This window comes from Misgurnus anguillicaudatus, chromosome 6 (genome assembly GCF_027580225.2).
Source record: "Misgurnus anguillicaudatus chromosome 6, ASM2758022v2, whole genome shotgun sequence".
Taxonomy (NCBI): Eukaryota; Metazoa; Chordata; class Actinopteri; order Cypriniformes; family Cobitidae; genus Misgurnus; species Misgurnus anguillicaudatus.
This window is the reverse complement of record NC_073342.2, coordinates 24,685,916-24,710,619: the sequence shown is the minus strand read 5'-3', so window position 1 is coordinate 24,710,619 and position 24,704 is coordinate 24,685,916. Positions and strand designations below refer to the sequence as shown.

General features: G+C 37.9%; 1 protein-coding gene across 6 annotated transcripts in view; it reads left to right on the top strand.

Annotated features, from left to right (window-relative positions):
* scaper (S-phase cyclin A-associated protein in the ER) overlaps positions 1-24,704 on the top strand; it is a 146,632-nt gene that overhangs the window by 55,308 nt on the left and 66,620 nt on the right. For all 6 annotated transcript variants that reach the window (XM_055191842.2, XM_055191840.2, XM_055191839.2 and 3 more), the window contains 3 exons: positions 6,815-6,951; positions 19,459-19,524; positions 20,259-20,385. In XM_055191842.2, coding sequence (XP_055047817.2) covers positions 6,815-6,951; positions 19,459-19,524; positions 20,259-20,385 — 330 coding nt within the window. The remainder of the gene's footprint in view (positions 1-6,814; positions 6,952-19,458; positions 19,525-20,258; positions 20,386-24,704) is intronic.

The window sequence follows — 24,704 nt, the reverse complement described above, 5'->3', positions numbered from 1 at the left end:
ACTCTATTCTCCTTTATTGGTTGTCATCTGTTCTGGTTTAGTGTAATATATCGGTCACTCCAGACGCCTCGTTTTTGACACATCGCAGGTTTATTTATCTTCGACCTTTGACGCTGAGTTTTAGTTAAATATCTTGCAGCTTTTCAGCACTTGTCATACGTTCTTAAGATGCATTGTGTCGTGGTCTGCATGTAGGAGATGCGGGTTCGAGCCCAGACGTGGATCATGTCCTCAACTAATTCCCCCAAATTCTCTTTTAGAAAAGTAAATAAAGAAGCTTTCATGGTAAACTTATTACAATGTCATGCAACGCCTAAAATTTCATATTTTACACTTAAAAGTTGTAATTTGTACCCGCACAAGTGAGTGCATAGAAATGTTTTGAGCAGAGCTGTTAGGGTCGGCAGTTGCACAAGATAAGAACAAAACAAGAAAAAATATTAGTAAAGAAAACAGTCAGGGCTAAACACAAACCCAGTAAATATTAAAGGAAAACACCACCGTTTTTCAATATTTTACTATGTTCTTGCCTTAACTTGGATGAATGAATACATACCTATCTTTTTTCAATGAGTGCACTTTTAATCTTTGTACAGCGCTTCTTGAATGTGTTAGCATTTAGCCTAGCCCCATTCATTACTATGGCTCCAAACAAAAGTTTTATTTTGTGCCACCGTACTTGCTCGTGTAACTACTCATGTAACAGTCTTTAAATAGAGAAAACATGAAAGTGTTTGGTGGCTTCTTAATTCATTCCTGTTTGGAGCCATAGGAATGAATGGGGCTAGGCTAAATGCTAACACATTCAAGAAGCGCTGTACAAACATTAAAAGTGCACGCATTGAAAAAAGATAGGTATGTATTAATTCATCTAAGTTGAGGTAAGAACATAGTAAAATATTGAAAAACTGTGGTGTTTTCCTTTTAAGAAGGTACAAAAAGATGCATTTTGTAAAGAAAAAAATTAACCACTACAGGGCTTGACATAAAGCTTTGTCATGTTGTTGTCTTATGACATTTCAGCCATGTCAATTTGGTTATCCCTGACTAAACAAAGGCTATCACAAATAAAGACAGTTTTTATTTTATATTTAATATTTTATTTAGAATTTTTCACCTTTATTTAATTTTTAATATTATTTTTAATATTTCACTTTTTTATTTTATTTTTTTACATTTTGAAGTTACTTGTCCGGTCGGGCAGTTAAAATTCTTTCTCACTTGCCCATCCACAACATTCACTTGTCTCAGACAAGTGGACAACCACTAATGTCAAGCCCTGCAATACAAGACAGTGGGTCTCATTCAGCAAGCATGCGTACACACAAATTTGTGTGTGAGATGTGCGTACGGATGTTTTTTACAAACAAATTGTGATTCAAGAAAAATGTTCATATCAAAATGTCGTCTAAATGTACGCAAAAAATCAAGAAAACCTAAAATCGCTCATACCCAATAATCACGTACGCTATAATCAAATACTAGGCTATAGATGGTTTCAGCAGTAACAACATAAACACGCGGCTTTCGTGGTCATCACGTAAATTGCGGTAAACTCTGCGAAGAATAAATAACAACAAAGTCTTTTTAGAGTAGTTTATTTATATAACAAGCAAAATAAACAACACGTAAATTAGGAACCCATTTGTTATTTTTGAAGAGGTATTTGTTTAAGATTTCAGTTTCAGCAACTAGTCAGAAACAAACAGAAACCGGAAGTAAAGTGCGGATCAGACGCTTATTGCGTCACTCCACGTGCGCCCGATGAAACGGTCTATAATTATAATGTTGATATATAAAATTTACATGATTATATTTGATATTATAATATTTTCTGTATTATATATTATTATACACAATCTATATTATTATTATTATTGTTATTTACATTACATTATACATTATTATAGCCTACTGATTTTTTCCTCCCTTTTTAAATCTCTATGAAAGCATCTCCTTGATGTCTAATGTAAACGTCATGTAAATGTAATGAGAAGTCCAAACGTCAATCACTTGATCTCCTGTCTGTTTTATTTTAGATACATATGCCTGTCATATCTGTGTCATATTAATTAAATGTCTTATTTGTTAACGCATCCAATACTTCTTTAATGTTACTCCGGTCGGTTGACAGCACAGCACAGCCTCCCAAATAAAAAATGCAAAGCAAAACAGAACTTTACTGATAATAAATATAATCATGGGTTTCTTTTCGAGCTCTTTTGCTTCAATGAAAAACTGCTTTAAGATTTTCCAGCGCTGCGGAAAACCCTTATATGGAGCTGGTTTGGGTGTGTTTTATGCAAATTACCAACCTTGTGCATGCGGTCGCTTATGTAGAACACTCCAAATTCACTAACGTAAGACCAAGAATAAGAACAAACTCTTGTGTTGTGAATTAGGCGGAAAGTTTTCGTGAGAAGTTCAAGTGCGAAAAAAAACGCAATTATTTGTGAACGAGACCCAGTGTTTGCTCGTAAAGTAATATTGCTCGCTGTGTCCTGATATAGGTCGTTTAAAAAATATATATTTTTTTATTTGCCTCCAAGAGAAACTTTCTAAATGACCAGATAATGTGACACAATGTTATTTATGACATCTATCGTATAGTGATATGGGATGATATAGTCATCATGATGTAATGATGATGATTCCCGCAGAGGATGCACAACTGTGGTTGTGTATGTGTGTGGATGGATGGTTTGGCAACCTTATATCTCCTGTCTTTACATTGTACCTGGATGACAAACAGCTGTCTGTTAAACATCGGGAGGGGGGTAAACGTTGGCGGCTCTTTTGTGTTATACAAAAGAATGGAGGATGGGTCCCCGTATCACTGTGACAGTGAGAGCTTCTCCACGGCCCCTGAGCACCAGCAGAGGTGTGATGTTGTGAGTGGTCTCTCATTACGCCCCACTGAAAGCTCTGTGGTTTTTTTCATGGCGTCCTCCTAGCTCACGGGCTGGTCTTTCTCTTTCTTTTTATATCTCTATATCACGTCTACATTTCTCGCCGTCCTGCGTTTATTGTCCCCATGTGGATAGAGACATCTGTCCATCACCTGTCCATCGAATTTGATAGGTCGTCATATGCTACATTGCATCAAGCTTATTCTCATGCCGCCTGTAGAAAAGAAGGGTCTTGTTGTTTTACTTATCAGTTTGGCATGCAAATGATTAAACAGGCAAAACATGCCAGAAAATGAATCTACTATTCCATTAATTTCACAAAAATGTCAAACTTGTAACCAAAACATTGTTTGTGAAGGCAATCTACGTAATGGTTTACTTCACTTTGGTTGACCTTACGTTACGGGTTTAGGACAGGCCTTGATCCCCACAGATCTGTATTTTGCCGCTCCCCTCTTTGATATAATCTCAAGATGGTGCACGTCTTTGAGGTGTTATAGAAACAATCCCATTAAGTGAAAGCCAGGCAAACCAGATCGCCTTTCAGAGAGATTACTCAACAGATGCCTCTCTGGCCACAAGGAGGCAATGGTTATGACTGCGGGGCTCGACTCTTGGTCCCCTGGGATGCGGGGGATGGCCCTTCGAACGTGCGCACGATCGCTCACCCATTTGAAACGCTATACGATGCAAATGTACAGATTTCAGACGGGGGTCTGTGAGGTAACTTGTCACATTTGTCTTAAACTAATTCATTAGGGACAGGTGTCAAGCATTCAGAGCTGTCAGTGCCTCGTCGTTTAACTTTGCTTTTTTATTGTTTAGCATGTTGAAGGTCCTTGAATGTACAGTGGTCTGATGAAGAGCTGGTGGAAAAAATAGATGGATGATGTACAATTCTCTTCATAGTGTTTTAAAGAGACGCTCCACTTTTTTTTGAAAATATGCTAATTTTCCAGCTCCCCTGGAAAGCTTAGCATAGCTTAGCACAATCCATTGAATCCGATTAGACCATAAGCATCGCGCTAAAAAATAACCAAAGAGTTTCAATATTTTTCCTATTTAAAACTTGACTCTTCTGTAGTTACATTGTGTACTAAGACGGACAGAAAATTTAAAGTTGTGATTTTCTAGGCAGAAAAATCACAACTTTAAAATAGTCCCCTTAGTAACTTTCAATGGCAGGGGACTATTTTCGGGCAGTGCGTAATATTACTACGCCTGCTGCAGCCATGTTACAGCAGCAAAGTTCTTGATTATTACGGCAGAATGAGAGTATAGTTTTTAGCGCGATGCTAATGGTCTAATGGAAATCAATAGATTATGCTAAACTATGCTAAAAGTGCTACCGCCAGACCCGGAGATCGGCTAAATGTATTGCAAAAAAGGTGAAAATCTAAGTTTTAACTCTAAGGGAGCTGGAAAATGAGCATATTTAAAAAAAAAAGTGGAGTGTCCCTTTAAAACAAATCTCTAATTGTCGGTCCCAGATCGTCCTAGGCATGACTGATAACTTAGATCATGCAACATATTGGATCATTTCTATGAAGCAGGAAGATGTAATGTTGCACTTTCAAACACCACCATTTAAATCTCTATGATGTTGAAATCACTGATTTTTGCTTGGTAGAGATTTTGAATACGTCACTTGTTCAGAGCCCTGCTCGACCCATGATGATATAACTTCCAAGAGGATGTATTTTGTCTCGTTGGAGCTGCGCTCGCATTTTTCAAGTTCTTGCCGAAAGCTCCGGAATCAACCTTACAAGTTTTTGGCACGCGTCCTTTAGCACACTGAAGTATCGACGCGATGCGGGAACTCTTATCTCTCTCACCCGATGCTTCCATCCTCAGAGGTGCCGGATGACAGGATAATTGGATAATTGCTTTCTGGCACATGCATCACGTCGTCCACAATCGAGTTACATCCGTCTTTCTTCCCATGGAAAATCGACATCATCAGAAAGAGACGGAAAGCAATACCTCTCTCCCCTCAGCGCTTCCTCTGCCCTAAAATGCCAGCAGCGGGTGGAAAAGATGCCTCCGTAATTGCTGAGCACAATACCTGGCCCTAGGACGAAGAGTTTAACACCTGGGCTTTCAATGGAAAGGGTTCTGCTTTACATCCTTGTGTGGGAGTTGAAGCTCAGTCTTTGGACTTGTGCTAAGTGGAGGTGGTCTTGAGGAGATGTTTGATCTTATACAGTTTGGTTCTGACACTGTCACGTGTCTTCATTGCATTATTCTGTAGATGCGTTCAGTTTCATAACCTGGATCTGTCTTAAGCGGTCTCCTTGTTATTATGTCGTTTTTGCACATGGTTGACTGTACTCCTTTCTCTGCCCCCAAGTTTTGCAGACTTTGTGTGCACCCGATTTTGGAACCCATGATGGAGAATATGTTAAATTATTATTAGTATAAAAAAAAATCTTGTGAATTAAGACGTTTTATTTTACACTTTATTTTACAGTGCCTTTGTTACACTTTACATGTAGTTTTATAGTTAAAACAGTAAATTATTCACTTTTCACTGTAATAGTAACCCCTTAAATTAAAGTGTCTACACCATTGTGTCTAACATAAGTTAATGCACATTGAACTAACATGAACGAACAATGAACCATTGTTTTTTGGTATTAAAGGGGACATTTCATGAAAATCTGACTTTTTCCATGTTTAAGTGCTATAATTGGGTCCCCAGTGCTTGTATCAACCTAAAGAATCTGTAAAAGATCAACCCAGCAACTTCGTTATGGTAAACCATTCTCTGCAAACATTAAAAAAATAGGTTATTGAAATTTGGCTCCCCTTGTGATGTCAGAAGGGGATAATACAGCCCCTTAATCTGCACTATCCAACCTTGACACTGTCATTTAGTTCAGAGATAAACTCATTTGCATATAAAAGGACACCTCACCTAAAAAAAAAGCACATTTTTGCTCACACCTACAAAGTGGCAATTTTAACATGCTATAATAAATTATCTGTATGGTATTTTAAGCTAAAACTTTACATACGTACTCCGGGGACAGCAAAGATTTATTTGACTTTGTTAAAAAGTCTTGTGAAATGTCCCCTTTAACTAACTTGAAAAAAGATTAAAGGAGGGGTGCATGATTTTTGAAAAACACTTTGGGCCTACTACCAAAACACACTTGTAGACAATCAGCATTAAGGGGCGTGTCTACTAACCAACATTGTTGCCTGGGTTGGGTATGTGTGGGGCGGGTCTATCAAAAGAAGGAGTAGGGGCTTGTTTGTTTAGGTGATTTCAAATATCAACATTGGCTTTCAGAGATCATGCAACCCGCCTTTAAAAGTATTTTGTGTATTGTTAGTTCATATAAGATAATGCTTTAAACGGTATGGTTCATCCTAAAATGAAAATGATCCCACGATTGACTCATTCTCAAGCCATCCTCAAAGTATTATATTATATTTTTTCAGACAAACACAATTGGAGTTATATTAGAAAATGTCCTGGCTGTTCCAAGATTTATAATGGTAGTAAATGGTGCTTTTGATTTGAAGCCAAGAAAGTCCATTCATCCTTCACAGAAGTAATCCACACAGCTCCAGTGGGTTAATAAATGGGCAATCGATGTGCTTTTGTAAGAAAAATATCAATATTTAAAACTTTACATACTAAAATAACTACTTTGTTGGGCTTCAAATCAAGAGCACCATTTACAACCATTGTAAAGCTTGGAACAACCAGGACATTTTGTAATATTATTCCGATTGTGCTTGTCTGAAAAAAGATAATCATATACATCAAAGATGGCTTGAGGGTGAGTAAATCATGGGGTAACTTAAATTTTTGTCTGAAATATCCCTTTAGGTAATGTTAATAAATTGAACCATATTGTAAAATGTTAATCATGTAATTTTTTTTTGTTCACCAGGAACACCTGTCTTTGAAGAAATACATTGTAGACATAGTGACGGACAGCAGTGTGCCCATCGACAACGCAAAAGATGGAGAAGAGAGGCAGAAAGCTCGGAAAAAGGCCAAGAAACTGCGAGCTCGCATGAACTCAAGGTGATGCATCCTCTCTTTCTCTTTCTCTCTGCTCTTTATCTCTATCCGTCTCTCCCTCTGTGTGGCTAAAGGGAGGTGTTGCTGCCCGTGAGCGCTTTATGAGTGACAAGGAGATGGAGAGCAGAGGCTGTGTGCATCCCGGCTGTCGGCACGGCAACACTGATGAGCTTAATTTATGGCCACTCTCTGTGATTGGGGAGGAAAAAGTGAGAATCGATCTGTTAGGCCCTCCCCTTCCCCCCTCCCCACTTTCACCTGTTAAGAGCTTTTCTCCTAATTGGTTGCCACCACGCTGCCAAAACCGAAGGTTTCACCATTGTACAATAGTATGTTAAAGTATGTGTAAAGCATGCCTGTTTTTCTCTCTTCCAACTATTGATTTTTAAATAAAGTATCAAAGAAAATCAATAGCAATCAACAAATAGGAGGGAACGCGTCTCTGTGTCAGATCCCAGACCTGGCCACTATCAATTTTAACTCCTGTCACAACCGTTTGGCGTGTATATGTGCGTCTCGCTGTGTGAGAGTGAATGTGGTAGGGTTGTTTGTCAATGAAGTGGAAGATGAAATTAACAGCAGATGGGATGATATGAGCTACTTTTATCTATATGTTCATAAAGAGTCAGGGAATCTTAACACTTCAGGATTGTGTTTTGAAGGGTTTTAAAATTGGGGGAAGAAATTGAAATATTTTTTTACTCTGAATTAAATATTTGTGATTTTGGCTCAGCTTGAAATATGTATGTGAAATTTTTTGAAAGGTTTTATTGGATTAATATTGCCAGATTTCGTGTCCCAAACATAACATTGGTATCAGATCTTCTGACCTGAATTGCCTGATACCTCCTTTGACCTGTGACGTGGATTTCTGTTTCACCCCAATAATTTTAATACAGGCCCCGAATAGAAGGTGAGAACATGAGCAAACAAGTTATGGTACTGACTGAGTTGTAAAAATGTTGTTGGTTTGTCTTCATCAACATTTTCTTACGTTCATTAAACATTATTACTTTGTATTTATTTTATCTTATACCTTTGCTTTTCTGAGCTCTCTGCATTTTTACATTTTCAAATTAACATAATTTAGTTTGATGTATAAGCTCACGAGGACCAAAAATGTCCCCACAAGGAAAAAAATTACTGGGATTACCATATATATATACACACATATATGTGAAGAGCTCAGATGCAAAAGCTGCAAAATGCCACATATTATTAAAAACAAGATGGTATTTCTTATGTCATGACTTAACAAGCGGATATCATTTCAGGGTCCAAGCCTTTAATCATTTCAATAGGGGATATTATTTAAACAGCCATTTATGTGCACTATTTATTCATATCACACATTTAAAGGCGGGGTGCATGATCCCTGAAAGCCAATATTGGCATTTGAAATCACCTAAACCAGTGGTTCTCAAACTTTTTCAGAGTGTGCCCCCCTTTGTGTACGGCGCATTTTTTTCAGGTTTAATTGCACATAATTCATGATAAATTAATTTATTTTATAAAATGTCATAAAACTGGGGCCCCCTGGCACCATCTCGCCGCCCCCCTGGGGGCCCCGGCCCCCAGTTTGAGAACCACTGACCTAAACAAACACGCCCTACCCCAATAGAATCTGGACCCTCTTTTGATAGAACTGCCCCACACATACACAACCCTGGCAACGATTTCGGTTAGTTGACACGCCCCTTACTGCTGATTGGCTACAAGTGTGTTTTGGTATTTGGCCCGACTTCCTTTTCCAAAGTGTTTTTTTAAAAATCATGACCTGATCTCTGCACTAAATAGCAGTGCCGTGGTTTGATAGTGCATATTAAGGGGTGGTATTATCCCCTTCTGACATCACAAGGGGAGCCATTTCAATGATCTTTTTTTTCACATGCTTGCAGAGAACTAAGTTACTGGGTTGATCTTTTTCACATTTTCTAGGTTGATAAAAGCAATGGCGACTCAATTATAGCACTTAAACTTGGAAAAAGTCAGTGAAATTTTGTTGTGAAGATAAAAATTAGGATTGTGTGTTTATGGTAGTTTTGCATTATGATGTGAGTGTAAAGTGGCGTGATTTTTATGTTATTTCCCTATGGCATTAGAGATAGGTTGGATGTGGAATCGATGTATGATGTCAGACTTAATAAGCAAATTAACCAAATGATTTTGTGACGTATAATTTGTTCATCAAATAGTTTCTGTTTAATTCCACGTAATTCCGGCGTAATTTTCACAAATAATGCGTTGTTGAGAGAATCCGTTTAACTTCACAATGACTTGGCAGCAAATTCGCTCGCATGTCAAGTATAAGAGCTTTTTACCAGGTTAAAGGACATTTCCGTAATATGCTAGTATATTTACCGAATTTTTGAGCTTTTTACCTTTTTCAGAAAGGACATTGAAGAGAGAATGGAGTTTTTTTAGTAGTAGAGATTTTTGCATGTATTTCAAGAGTTTTGCAGTGAAAGACAGTCAAATTTGTAAAATGCTAATGAAATGTATAAAGCGAGATTTGTGAAAATAAGGCATTTTAATCACTGACTAACCTTTTACTTGACATTTAAAGTGAAATTACACCGTGTTCCAAATTATTATGCACATACCATTTTTGTTTATTTTTCCAAAACAGTCAGTAAGTTTACAATAACATTTTATTTGACCCTTAACAGTTATAGGTCAGTATGGATGTTAAATATATATAGTAAACTTTTTCTGTACTGTGAATCACTCATGAATCGTATAATAGATTTATGTTTAGGTCCACCAAATATAAATTGTTATAGGTAATTATTTGCTTTTTAAGATAATGCACACTTTTTTGTACTTTTTAAATCTTTTTTCATACCATTGTATGAGAACTACAATTTGCTTAATAATTTGGAACAGCATATTTTTCAAAGTATTAAATTATCTTTTTACATTATTATTTCATTTAAATAATAACATCCACACTGTCGTATAACTGTTATGGGTAAAAAAAAATTGTTAACTTACTGACTGTATTGGAAAAATAAACAAAAAACGCACTGTATTGAACCTAAACATTAGAGCCTGATTAAAAAAGCTCACTTACAAGAAAACATGTCAGACGAACTTGTACATACTCCTCATATGTGCACGCACACACTCGTTTTAATTTTAAGTGCACTTTATTGGTTTATTGGCATAACACTTTTACATTTACATCGCCAAAGCAGTTCCATATCAATACACAAAGCAATGCAAAACAAAAATAGTGCAAAACAACATACTTGAATTAGCTAGGGAAAGCGGAAATACTCTGTCTGATGTCTACTAAATGTCTCACTCTCTCTAAACGCAACCAAGAGGAGACCGGCAGTCTGCGCTGCTTCTGAGCTCATTAATGCAGAGGTAGCACAGAGGGCAGAAAACGGCTCTGAGCTTTGGCTGAGAGAGTGACAGCATGAGCCTCTTCTGTTCTCCGTCACTCCAGCACTGAGCCCCGCAGCATTCACACAGTGAGGGAAAAGCGGGCGAGAAGGAAAGAATGAAAGAGAGAGAACAGGCGCTACACGCCCATAAATCACGACCGCCTACAGCCCCGGCTCGCTGAGGTTGGCGGCTCCACCGTGGGGTGGAAATGAGCCGTTTTATAGGAGCACAGCGTGGTGTTTGTAAAATGTTAGAGAGCTTTTCACAGGCCTCCCAGGTCGTTCTGTCCCCGGGTGTCATTGTTAAGCCGGTTCGGTCCCCGACACGGCCACGGCATGGAAAAGGCCCGTGCAATTTCCTCAGCAGGACCCTGATTTATACTTTAAATATATGGCTTGTTCTTCGTGTGCAAATGTTTGGTTTTAATTACCGTGAAAGTAGCATGTCCGTCCGTGTCGACAACGATTGCGAGTCTTTCTTTCATTTCCTCCACTTTCCTTTCTTGCTCTCTCTAATGGCTTTTTCTTTCGTGTACGATGTTTGGCCGGGTACGTTGCTTGACTTTTCCTCATGCAAGGGAACAGAGATTTCGGTGTGTTGGTTTACGTTAGACAGGGGTCAGTACACAAAAGACCCCTGTTCAGCATTTTCCAAGGCTGTCACTTCCATGGATAAAATAGAAAAAAGTATATGTATGGAGAAGAGGAGAATATAAAGGAGTTACAAAGAACGAAGGGGTGAATCTTGTGTTTCGATCTTGTGAATCTTGTGTCCCTTTGGGCCTACACGTAACCTGAACACAGCAAAAGCTTGTGCTGGATGGATAGACAGGTAGATGGATGGGTTGATGGATGGGTAAGTAGATAGACAGAAGGCTAGATGGATAGACGGCTAGACTTATGGATAGTCTGACGGATGGATGGCAGATAGCAGATGGATGGACGGACGGATAGATGGACGGACAGATAGATGGATGGACAGATGGATGGATGGATAATTGTAAGGATTAATGGATGGAGGGATTGGTAGACTGATGGATAGACAGACGGATAGATGGATGGATCGATGGATGTGTAGATAGACGGACGGACGGATTGGTAGACTGATGGGTAGATGGATGGGTTTGTAAATAGACTGATGGATAGACGGATGGATGGATGGATGGATGGATAGATGGACATACGGATAGATAGACAGATGGATAGATGTGTAGATAGACGGACGGACGAATTGGTAGACTGATGGGTAGATGGATAGGTAAGTAAGTAGATAGACAGACAGCTAGAGGGATAGACGTCTAGATGGATGGATAGTCTGACGGACAGATGGATGGATGGACGAATGGATAGATGGACGGACGGATGGATAGATGGACGGAAGGATAGATGGAAGGATGAATAGATGGATTGATGGATAGACAGATAGATGGATGGATAGATAAGCGGACGGATTGGTAGACTGATGGACGGACGGATGGACAAACGGATGGATGGACGGACGGACAGACGGATGGACGGACAGATGGAAAGACAAATGGATGGATGGACGGACAGATAGACAGACGGATGGATGGATGTGTAGATAGACAGACGGATAGATGGATGGATGGGTATGTAGAAAGACAAATGGATGGACAGATGGATGGATAGACTGATGGATGGACGGACGGATGGATGGAGCGATGGATGGATGGAAGGACAGATTAATAGATGGATGGAAGGACAGATTAATAGATGGATAGATGGATAGACTGCTAGAGGGATGGATGGATGGACGGATAGTCAGATGGACGGACAGTCTGAAGGATGGATGGATATATATGGATGTGCAAGTAGATAGATGGATGGATAGACGGACGGATGGATAGATAGACTTATGGATGGATGGGTAAGTAGATAGACAGATGGATTGACAGAAAGACTGATGGATGGATAGATAGATGGATGGATAGATAGACGGATGGATGTTTGGACGGATGGTTTGATGGACGGATGGTTTGATGGACAGATGGATAGATAGATGGACAGACGGATGGACAGACAGAACGATGGACAGACAGACGGATAGAGGGATAGACAGATGGATGAATGGACAGACAGACAGATGGATAGATAGAAGGATAGTTAGATAGACGGATGGATGTTTGGACGGATGGTTTGATGGACAGATGGATAGATAGACAGACAGAAGGATGGATGAATGGACAGACAGATGGATAGAGAGATAGACAGACGGATAGATGGATGAATGGACAGATGGATAGACAGACAGATAGATTAATGGATGGATATAAAGAGAGACAGGTGGATGGATGGATGGATGGACGGACTGATACTTTATTCACCCTTCTCAAGATCTGTTCTCTGTTGACGACATTCAACATAGACATCAATTGCAAAATTTGGGCCAAGGCCAGCTGTCCAGGCTAACCGCTAGGCCATGGCTCTGATACTGTTTCAACTTTAAGACCCCGCTTACCTCAGACATTTATTTACCATCAGGTGCATATAAATCTTTTCAATCTCTGGATGTATCCAATATATATTCCACACATAACCCCGTATACCTTTGTAGAATTTATAGACGGGTGCAGCTTCGTTCCTCTCGGCGCAAGTCAAATTTTTCCCTCCCTTTCTCCATCATGGAATTGTCAATTGTTTGATTGAGAGCCTCTCAGAGCCAATGTTAAATATTAGACCAAACGTTCTCTTTAACCGTGAGTGCCTGAATATCTCCCATAGCACATTTAAAACTGATACACCATATTTGTTTTATATTTTATCCGTATAGAGGCAGTGGCGGTTTTACAGTCGGTTGGGGGAGGTGTTCGTCTGCGTCCTACATGGGTGGAGGTGAATAGTGGGGCACATTGTGATGAATTGATGATTAGCTCTGCATTGTAGCTTTGTAGCTGCCCCTCCTGCTTATAGCTGGTTACTAATATTTATGGTGCCCGGACCATTTAATGGGGCTTGCCACGTTCTGAGATTGATGGTGCTGCGATTGCCCCGCTGTTTAACCCGTACAGGCGTAAAGCTGTCAGAGAGGAATATTGTAATCTGGTGGATGAGGACAAGGCCAGGTGTGGATCATGCTTTTTATTTCAAACGCTCGAATGCTGGGGTCTCAACATTGGACGGGATAGTTGTGCTCTTGATCTTGAAACAATATGTACAGTTTGACTTGCATTAAGTCACTTGAACTTATCATTCACATTTATACATTATAACGCCACACTGTGAAAATAGTAAATCATTTTGTTTTTTTATTTATATAGTTGCCATCAAAAGTTTACATGCACCTTGCAGAATATGGAAAATGCTTAATTTTGGAAAAGAAGTTTGAAAATTAATTTTGGTTTTTAATTTAGTCCTGCCCTAAACAAATTATTTTACATTGTTGGCACCGTGGTTAGTGGGCCATATATCACCAATGTGCTCATCGTGACCTGTCAATTCCCATCTCTGAGGTGCTTTGCCGTTCCCCTTTCTCCCCCCAACACTTTCCTGTCTACTCCGCACTATGATGTCTATATAAAGGCACCCCAAAAACCATAACTTTAAAAAAACAACCATCACAAAACATAAAAACATACAGTATTAAGTATCAGGTGTATGAAAACTTTGAAACTATTATTCTGTATTGCGAACTTTCTTTACACATGTGAAATAATTTGTTCAGGGCAGGACTAAATAAAAACAAACCTTAAAGGATTAGTCAATTTTCTTAAAAACAAATCCAGATAATTTACTCACCACCATGTCATCCAAAATGTTGATGTCGTCTTTGTTCAGTCAAGAAGAAATTATGTTTTTTGAGGAAAACATTCCAGGACTTTTTCTCATTTTAATGGACTTTAATGGACACCAACACTTAACAGTTTTAATGCAATTTAAAATTGCAGCTTCAAAGGACTCTAAACGATCCCAAACGTGTAAAAAATATGCACTTTTAAACCACAACTTCGTGTCTATCTCCGGTTCTGTGACGCGCCAGCGCGACCTCACGTAATATGTCATCACGTCAAGAGGTCACGATGACGTATGCGTAACTACGCCCCATTGTTTACAAGTGTGGAGAAAGACGACTGTTCCGACATTGTTGTATGTCGAACGATACTAATTAATGTGCTTGTGTCAGTTTATTGTTTAAAATGGTCCGCAAATGTGCGTTTCATATATGTAACACGTGACCTTCCGATGTCATTACGCAATTACGTGAAGTCACGCTGGCGGGTCAGAGGAACGGAGGAAGACGAGAAGCTGTGGTTCAAAAGTGCATATTTTTCATCTTTCTTGCCACAAATGACAATTGTTTCGCTGGACAAGACCCTTATGCCTCATTTGGGATCGTTTAGAGTCCTTTGAAACGGCAATTTTAAACTGAATTAAAACTGTTAAGTGTCGGGGTCCATTAAAGTCCATTAAAATGAGAAAAATCCTGGAATGTTTTCCTTAAAAAAACATAATTTCTTCTCGACTGAACAAAGAACGACATCAACATTTAAGAAAATGGACTAATCCTTTAATGTTCAAAATTCCTCTTCTTTTCCAGATTCTGCAAGGGGTTTATAAACTTTTCATCACAACTGTAGGTCTATATTGATTTATGCATTTTGGAAACTTTGGTATAGTCCAAGCGTGCCGCACAAGACCTGAAAAGTGAAGCCAAAACGTCTCGATCGCCCCCCAGTGACTGCTCCCAGTATAGGTCATAAACCCCGCTCCCCATGTTATTCAATGGGACTTGAGACCAACAAAAAAATTTAATTACACTTCAATTATCTTTTTTCCGAAGCTGGTTTCTGTTATTTACTGTAGTTTTATCACGCTGATGTAAATTCAAATGTTTGTTTTTAAAATAAGTTTGTGTTTAGTTAGTTATTTAATTATATAAAAACGGTGGTGTCACGTCATGATTGACAGCTGTGATATCGTGTGATATGCGCATTCTGCGAGAGCGGGGTCTTGATTTCACGGCTTTACTTCCTGCTTACTACTGCGCAGGACTGGTCCCGAAATCGCTACTGCACAGACTCAAGATGTCAGCGCCATATGGGGACCCTGGCGGCTTCACTTTTCACCAATGAAAGAGAGCGAATAGGCGTCGTCCATCTTTTTTTACAGTCTATGGTATAGTCCATCAACTGCAAAGTTTATTAACCACTTCGACAAATTTTATCTTAGTGCCGTTGATTGTAAATTAAGGGTTTCTACTTCATTAAAAGGGTTTGTTGTTTTAACGCTAACAATCTAACAGTAACCATTACAGTAAGTATAATAAAACTATTTACTCTAAGTAGAGCCTATTCACTTAAAGAACTGCTTTTGTAAAAAATTCCCCCCACCTTCAACAATAGGACAATGTCTGACAAATCACCTGACATGAGCATTGTTTCAATTGTTATGCATAATCCATTGGATTTAGTTGTAATGTCAGTAATCCTAGTCAGGGTTGTGTTTATCTACCATACATTCTTTCCATGCGTATTGATCAAGATAAGAAATCAGTGATCTGTCTTTTATCCAGACTAATTCTACATGACTTCCTCAACACTGAAAGTTGTCAAGTAGTCAAGACAACCCACCACTAGTTTTGAAAATGCAAGCAAGTTTTTGCACGTTTGGGAATAAACATTACTGAGAAAAGTTACTGAGGAATGTAAATGTATCCCAGTTAACTGAACACAAATCAATTAACTAAAAACTTGAACCTTAATTTAAGCTATTAAGAAACTTATGTTAATCCATCCGCTTTCTGTGAACACTCAACTCGCCTTCTCTTCCGGAAAAAAACGTCAGGAGTTTATCAGGCCCTGAACATCCATCCGTCAACCATTTTCTTCCAGGAGCTAATCGATCATCCTTATCTGCTGGAGCGGGACACGTGATTGTCAGGAATTTTGCTCTGTGGACCACACCAGCGTTTCAGTGCTGACTGACAGCAACCATTATTTTCAGCTGACGGTTTCCTTATGGGAGGATGAGAAGGGTTTAATTTTTAAAGCCAGCAGCAGATCACCACTCTTTATTTTGCATTTCTGGACTGAAATGAATAGTTTACTGTAAAGTGAAAATTAAATATAGAGCTGTGTTGAAAAAATCGATTTACCAATTCTGAATCGATTTTCATATTAATTCTAAAGATCGATCCGTAACTCAGATGATCGATTTAATCATTAATAACTTAAACTTGCCGCATCATTGAATTCACGCATGCGTGGAAGGACATTAAAACAACGAACATGGCGGACGTGGACCCTCGCGTATGCGTAAAAACTGAACTATTCTTCTAAATTTAATGTTAGCAATTTTATAGAATAATTTTTATTTTACTATGAAATAATCCTTTCAAAAATGACCACGTTTACATGCACTTTCATTATGCGATTATAATTGGATTTCGGCAATACTGCGATTATACGTTACCTCATATAAACGCAATACTTCAATAAAAAGTAATAATCGCAGTAAGTATAATCATATTAAAAGAGGTGCCGTACGACGTTTTTAATCGCAGTATGCGTCCATGTAAACGCTTTAATCGCATTATACCGCACTAACTGAAGTGCGTGTTTTAGTCACGCACCTTAAGCACAAATTCGTTTAAAACTGTAGGAACATTTAGGCATTACGAAGTTTTACTTGAACTCTGACAACACGACTCGCTGTCAGCAGTCTGCCTTCATCCAGAAACAGTTAAAATTACACGTCAGCAGCAAACAACCTTTAAGAGACATTATAACGACAACCTTAAATATATTAGTGACCACATCATAACGTTAACTTGTAACGATAAGCACTCGTGCAAAGCACTTGCCTTAATGGCATTATTTAATATTGGATATTTCTTGTAATAAAAACTTTTTTGCAATTGTCACTGAATATGTAAATATGGTGTTCTTGTTGCATTTACACAGCGGGTAACCAGCAAATGTCCTCAACACGCTGCGTTTTGCGTAAAAGTGAAACTAGCAGTTTGTGTAATTACCTTTTGGCGTAGTCAGTGTGGTAGAAAAAATTAAGTAACTTTCACTGCATCAGCGCTGGATACCTGAGGTAATTTTATGTTATAGACCGAAGTAATGGACTTCTCCACTGCATTTCAAGTGCGCGTGCACTTAGTGTTCAAATAGATTTGATTGGCTCTCAATAGTTTATCATTCATCAGGTGGGACAAAATCGCTCAAAAATTTATCTTAACGATATTGTTCATTGTATCTTTATCTTTAAAGTTGTGGTGTGAACTCTGCTATTATCTTTAATATAAAAAGATTTTTAAAACTATATTTTTATAGTTGTAGTTATTGTTATAATGTGAACAGCCCTTTACAGGCACTGTCATAATATTTCGGTCTTTAAAAGTCCTTACTCTGATTATTGGAAATTAATATCATTATTGGTCTGCATGTAAACGAGCTCACTGTCATTATTTACTAACCCTCATGTCATTTCAAACCTGATATATAACGTGGATCACAAAAGTAAACAATTTTGAAGATTTGTAGCTGTAACCATGCAAAAACAGGTTTCAAGATGGAGAAAAAAACATGAAAATCAAAACATTATCACTATATTTGAAGAGTTTGGTTCCAAAACGCGATAAACGCCATTTTTGAAAAAAAAATGAGTTACTGCCAAAATCGGTATTATATCAGGTCAGTAGTTAAAAGTAAATAATAAAATTTACGCAAAATCCAATACCCGCCGTGATATTCTGTCATCTTTTCTCCCTTTTTTCCCAAAATGCGACAAACGCCACTCCTCCGTTTTTACAGAACGCAATAAATCCATTCCTGATATTACAGCCCACCAGTCAGGCAATGTAAACAAACAATGGCGGCACGCTGAGTACACGGAGTCCTAGTTTTCCTCATCTACTTTGTACTTCGTGATCAACAATCAAAACAAAATAATACTTTAATTGCATTGCTAAACCTGTGATGGTTTTCTGTGACGGGAAAGAAACGTAAGCCATTAACATCTAATAATTTCCGCGAGATGCACTCGGTTGCTTGTTCTCCAGACAGCATGCTTCTCATGCTAAAACATTGACCCCAGAGGATCTTATGAAAACTTTACATTATTTTACTCAAAGTCAACTAAAATCGAGCAGGACCAAAACATTTTACAGCTGATCGCTGTGAAAATGTAAATAGACGGCGTCAAATAACCGCAGCAATGTGTTTTTAATATAACAAAGTAAGTGTTTTGGTTAATGCCATTAATGTTTATTTTTTTAGTCATTGTATACCACTAGTCAACTAAATAAATATAAAATGGTAAAGATGAATGCACATGTATTCATTGATTTAATAGATTTATAGCATTTTGAAATAAAAAACTGTCATGGATTTATTGCATTTTGTGGAAAAAAGAATTAGTTTTTATAATAAATCTTTGAAAATCAAGTTATGGTTTAGAATTTTGTATGTTTTTATAACCTAAAGATGCTATGTTAAAGTTTGTAATAGAAAATAGTGTTTTTCATCTTGTCACTTTTTTGGTATAGAAAACACGTTTTTACCGAAATTTGTCAAAATGGATTTATTGCGTTTTGGAACCAAACTCTTCATTTACTTTTTTATAAGCTTTTTAACTACAGCTAGAGCTTTACGTTTTGTTACTGCACATGCAAACCCCAAAGCCATTTTGGTGTCCATAATGCATGATTTTTTAATCTGAGCCCGCAGCCATAGTTAACGGCGTGCTTTACCATCACAGCGCTACCATTAACATTTTTTTTTAACTTTCCATTTCTGGTGTTCAACAGCGCAAAAACCGAGCTTACAGGTTTTGAGTTTTGGAATGACAGGTTTAGGTGCACTGTCACTTTAAATAGTGTGGCTATGGAAAAATGTGGTGTTTCCTTCTGTGAAACTTGTGTTTTTCGACTCGTTCATGCTTGTTAGTTTGTGATTGCTGCTGGTGCGGCCTAAAGACTAAATAAACAGTCTCAGCTTGACCCTTCGACCTTTTCTTTGTTCCACATGTCGTCTTATCTCCTCTTGTCTTCAGGCTGACAGCCATCGGACTCCTCTTGCGCTCTCTCTCTCTTTCTCTTTCGCGCTCTCCCTCTCTCCTGTTTCTGACCAACTTGTTTGTGTTTTACCCTTAGGGCTAAGGAGTATGAGACGTGCATGGAGGCTAAGACGCAGGTCCCTGATTCTCCTTACAAGGCGAAGTAAGCTCCCAGATCCATTTAAATTCTAACCAATCTGATGTATGATGGTCTGTAAATGCTTGTTTTTTAAGAACCCTGCTGTAGAAATCACCCAACTTTTTTAATGTATCTTTATTTAAACTATAAATACTCAATTAAGTAATGCTGATAGTCACGCAGTGTCGTCAGACATTGCTTAATTCAGACTGAAAGTCTGACTAAGTAATGCAGTTGTTTCATATTTGAGGGCAATACGAAATAAAGTGGTCAGTGTTGAGGAAATACTGTAAATGTAATTAATTTATGTAATGCAATTGTTAAATAATGTTTTAATATTTTTAATAGTATTTCAGCAGCTCTATTGGTAGAGCATTGCGCAAAGGTCATGACTTCAATCCCTAGGGAACACACATTGAAAGCTAGACAATATATCTAGTATAGTTCAAATGCACTGTAAGTCGCTTTGGATAAAAGCGCCTGCCAGATGCATGTAAATGTAATATAATGCATGCAATTATTTTTAATTGCATTTTTGTTTTGTATTACGGTTAATGGTTTTTTTATTTGCATTAGTGTAATGAGAATTTGATTGGACTAAAATCTTAATGGTGCTATTTTAAAGTTAAGTGAGATTTATTTTTGATTTTGACCAGGAAATGTTCTCGTCAGGTTACGTGAGATTCACCCTATTAGCTGAAAATTAAAAAAAAGAGAAATCATCACCATGTTCTTTAAACAAACGTGTTTGTGTTCAGGCTCCAGCGCTTGGTGAAGGATCTTGTGAAGCAGCTGCAGGGACAAGACAGTGGCCAGTGGGCCAGTAACAAAGTGTCCGGCCTGGACAGAACCCTGGGAGAAATCTCACGCATTTTAGAGAAACAGGTTTGTGCAAATTGCTGATCCTTCTTTTTCATGCAAACTGAATTATAGTTTTATTGAAATTATTGTTATAGCAATAACCAAGGCTATACATTACAGTGGTTTGTATGCATAAAGTTCTTGACACAAAAATAATCACCGCCATATGAATTTTATCCTATAAAGGGACGAATGTAAAATAGTGTAAATATATTAAAAATAAATATATATATATATATTTATTTATGGTAAATATTAAAGTAAATAAGCAGTTCTGCTTTCCAAGCAATGTGTGCATTATCACTTATTATACCACGGGGCTGTTGAATGCTTTACTCTGATTGGCTGAGAAATGTTCCGTGGGTATGCATTAATGATAACCACACACCTAACTTGTCAAATGTCTTAAAAATCGGCACCAGAGCAATGTTTGTGGTAACCGTGGTATAAGAGGAATAATTGACTCCGGTTCTTTGAATTATTTGAAAATAATGCACAACTCTGCTTCACGTCGTGCTGCATTGCACCTGGAATGCTTTATTCTGATTGGTTGAGAAATGTTCCATGGGTGTTGATTATTTTTTTTAATAACCGCACACCTAACCTTTAAATGTCTAAAAAAGGCACTAGAACAATAATTTTGGTAACCGTGGTATAAGCAGTATAATTGGTCCTTTGAATTATTCAAAAATAATGCACACCCACGGTGTAACGCATAACTACGGGGCCCCTAAGGGGACATGGGGCAAAAATTAAATAAAGTTTAGTTTCGCGTTTAGTTTCGCGTGCGCACGTAAAACTTTTGAAAAAAATTCTGCACATAAAGGTTTCGCGTGAGCACATGAAAGTTTCACTTGAGCACATGAAACTAAACTTTAAATTTTTTTACTCCAATGTCACCTTAGGGGTTCGGTACATAACCACCTTGGGTGTGCATTATTTTCTTATAATTCATTGGCCCTTTATCAATTATTCCTTACGCGTATGTTACAGATGTGCATTTATATACATTTTACAACATAAACAAACATAGCGAAAATTAGAGTCTGTACTATCAGTTCTACGATCAATAGTTTCCTTTAAAGGTTGTAAATGGGCAAAACAAAGTGATATTCTTTACTATAGCACTTAACAGAGCTATATACTTTCTCTAATGTTCTTACTCTCCTCAGACATCAGTATTGACTGAATGGTTATACGGCATCTGATGTTCAAACTGCTCTTTATCTGTCCACATTTACTGCCGCACATTTGCACCAGGGTGGTTCTGGGATTGCAAGCATGTGAGCAGCATTTGGACAGTCTGTGTCAATGGCTTGGAGGCTTTATTGTCTCAGCTCTAGTCTGTGTGTTGACTGGATGTGTGTGTGTGTGTGTGTGTGTGTGTGTGTGTGTGTGTGTGTGTGAATGGATCCGACTCGAAGATAAGCCTCCAGGCTGCTCTCAGCAATAACTTCCCTGAACCTCTCCGCTTTGGCTGCCGTCTTCCCTGTCTCGCAGTGGATGCAGAGTATCGCTTTCCATCCTTAACTCTCTGCCCTCGGTTATTTGGTAATGAGGGCCAGATTAGGTGCTTGTTTTCATTGCCGCAGATGTTATTAATTGGCGGAGGTCCTCGTTTGTTAAACAGGCGAACATGTTTCCAAGCGCTTGGCCGACTTCGCTGGCTACCGTTGTGCATTGTGGCTTTCATACGATAATATGTTGGTTTTTCAAACGTAAATATAATCCGAATGACTTGAGGTAACAAAGGCATGGGAGCTTTTGAAGAATCTGCATCTTTGGTTTCGCGATCTCTCGTGTTTTCCCGTGAACCAGCTTGGCGCGTTACCGCCCAACTGGAGTCGCTGCGTTTATGCCAGTATCTTTTGTTACTAGGGCGCCATTTTAATGCGAGCTGGGATGTTTTATACATTTATTCTTTGTCGTTTCTGTATGTGATTTAGTGGGGAGTAACAGAGATATTGGGAGATTTTTTTTATACACTTTTTCTCCATAAATTGCACATTTCTGAAATCAATTAATACAGCAATACAATTTTTGTTTTGTTTTGTGTAGTCGTGTTTGTTTCTGGATGTGATTGTACTGTCCATCTGTCTGTTAATCTGAAGATACTACAATAAATATAATATATAAAAAATTGGTAACACTTTACTTGAAGGGGTGTTCATAAGACTGACATGACACCTTCATAGTCTTGACATGACACGTGCCATGAACATGTAGGAGATGTACATTTATGACAACTGTCAGTGTCATTTGTTCAATAGTCATTTTTAATGCAAAGATGACAATGTTTGAATTGTCTTTATGACAACTTGACATAAATCTGTCATAAACATGACATAGCAGAATAATTATCAAACTTAAGAAACTACCTTGATGTGTATTATACATAACTTTGTTAACAATACATAAAACTAACAGGTTCAGATATTTTCTGACATAGAAGAAAAAAACTAAAAAAACATTTAATTCATTTAATTTAATGTAATTAACTTTGCATCAATATGGACCCAAGATGCATGGCTTAACTCATTATAGTACGGTTTTCATTTAATTTTAGGTGAATCTGTCTCCAAATGCAACAAAGTAAAATTTTATAAATTTGCCTTTTATTATTATTATTATTATTATTAGATGATGATTTTATTTTATTTGTTAAACACATGGAGGAAACTTAAAAAACATTATGAACCGCTGTAGTTGAGGTCAAGAAAAATATTAATGACGCTGTTAAACTATATGACATAGTATTAACACTATTTTAATGACAAATTTAATTTGTATCACTGGTAAAAAAAAGTGGTCAGTTTTGTTGTCTAGGTAATGTCAAGTTGGCATAACAAAGACCTCTCAAACAATGTCATCTTTGCATTAAAAATGACATAATTGAACAAATGACAATTGTCATAAACATACATAAACTCTCCTTCATATTCATGGCACGTGTCATGTCATGATTATAAATGTGTCATGTCATTCTTTTAAACACCTCTTCAAGTAAAGTGTCACCAAAAAAAAATGACATTGATTGTTCCTTTACCTTTCCAAGCAACACAAAGTTGCATGTTCGATTCCCAAGAAGCGCACATACTGATAAAATGAATAACTTGAATTGAGAGCAAGTTGCTTCGGATAAAAGCATCTACCAATTGCATAAACGCAAATGTAATTGAAAAATTGCATCCTCAGAATAGGCAGTAATAAAACATTTCATAGTTAATTTAATACTGCAGCTGAAACTATTAGGTGTCGTGCAGCTACAGTGTATACTCCCTCAAGTCTTTGGCATAGTTTAAAGCATTTCTTCTCTTATTTCAGGCCTTTATTGTCTATGAGTATTCTCGGATCAATATAGGGAGATGTATAGGGGGCGTGTCACTTTTTGGTAATGAAAAAGGACATTTACAGTTTCTGCCGGTGTCGTTCTGTAATACACTTATCAAATGAGGTATGTGTGTTTTGGTGGGCGGTGTGTTAGTGGGTGGGTAGATGGTGCATTGATGGTGTGCCTGTATTGACTGGTGGGAGGAGATGCAGGATGTTAATAGTGTTCAGAAAATCATAGGAGAAAGGTAAGAGGGACGGAGGAGGGTGGTAAAGCTGAGCTAATGAGAAAGGAGGAGTGCAGAGAGAGGAGAAGAGAGGCTAAGCTCCTAGAGAGGAGTGAAGGGGAGGTAACCACAGACCCAAAATATCACTTTTGGCACTTGCATCTATTCCAACTCAAAGTGCAATATTCAAATTTTATAAACACTGCTGTTTCCAATACTAATTAAGTTGATACAGCAACTTTGGCTCTAGCAATGGTGTATATGGGGTTATCTGTTTGTCTGACCAATTGAAGACAGTTGGACTTGGCATTTATCTTTTTATTTGTCCGAAATCGCATACTGTGACTTATCGACTGTTAAACATTAGGTACCATATAGTATGAATATGGATAGTAAGAAAGAATTGGCATGTACTACATTTGCCTTTTTGATACATCACGTGATATACGTTGTTATAACAAGTTAGTTGTTAACTGGAATGACGTTAAACTAGCGCAATTAAGGGACAGCTGTTTAGTTTATGTATTTGTATTTGAATAGAGCCGCTTTAACGCTTTTGGACATTTTTAAATAAAACGACCCCTCTCCTCCTTATTTTTGATTGGATAACTCCTCTCCCGGGGGCTCACGGGATAGTAAAGGGTCCATCCAATGAACGCTTTGGGATCTTGAATTAGTAGGTCATCCAGGTACTTTACTGTCTATTCGGACATACTACACGTCGCGCCTACTATATAGTATAGAAGAAGGACGTTTCGGATGCAGATTGCAAACATAGTTAAACTT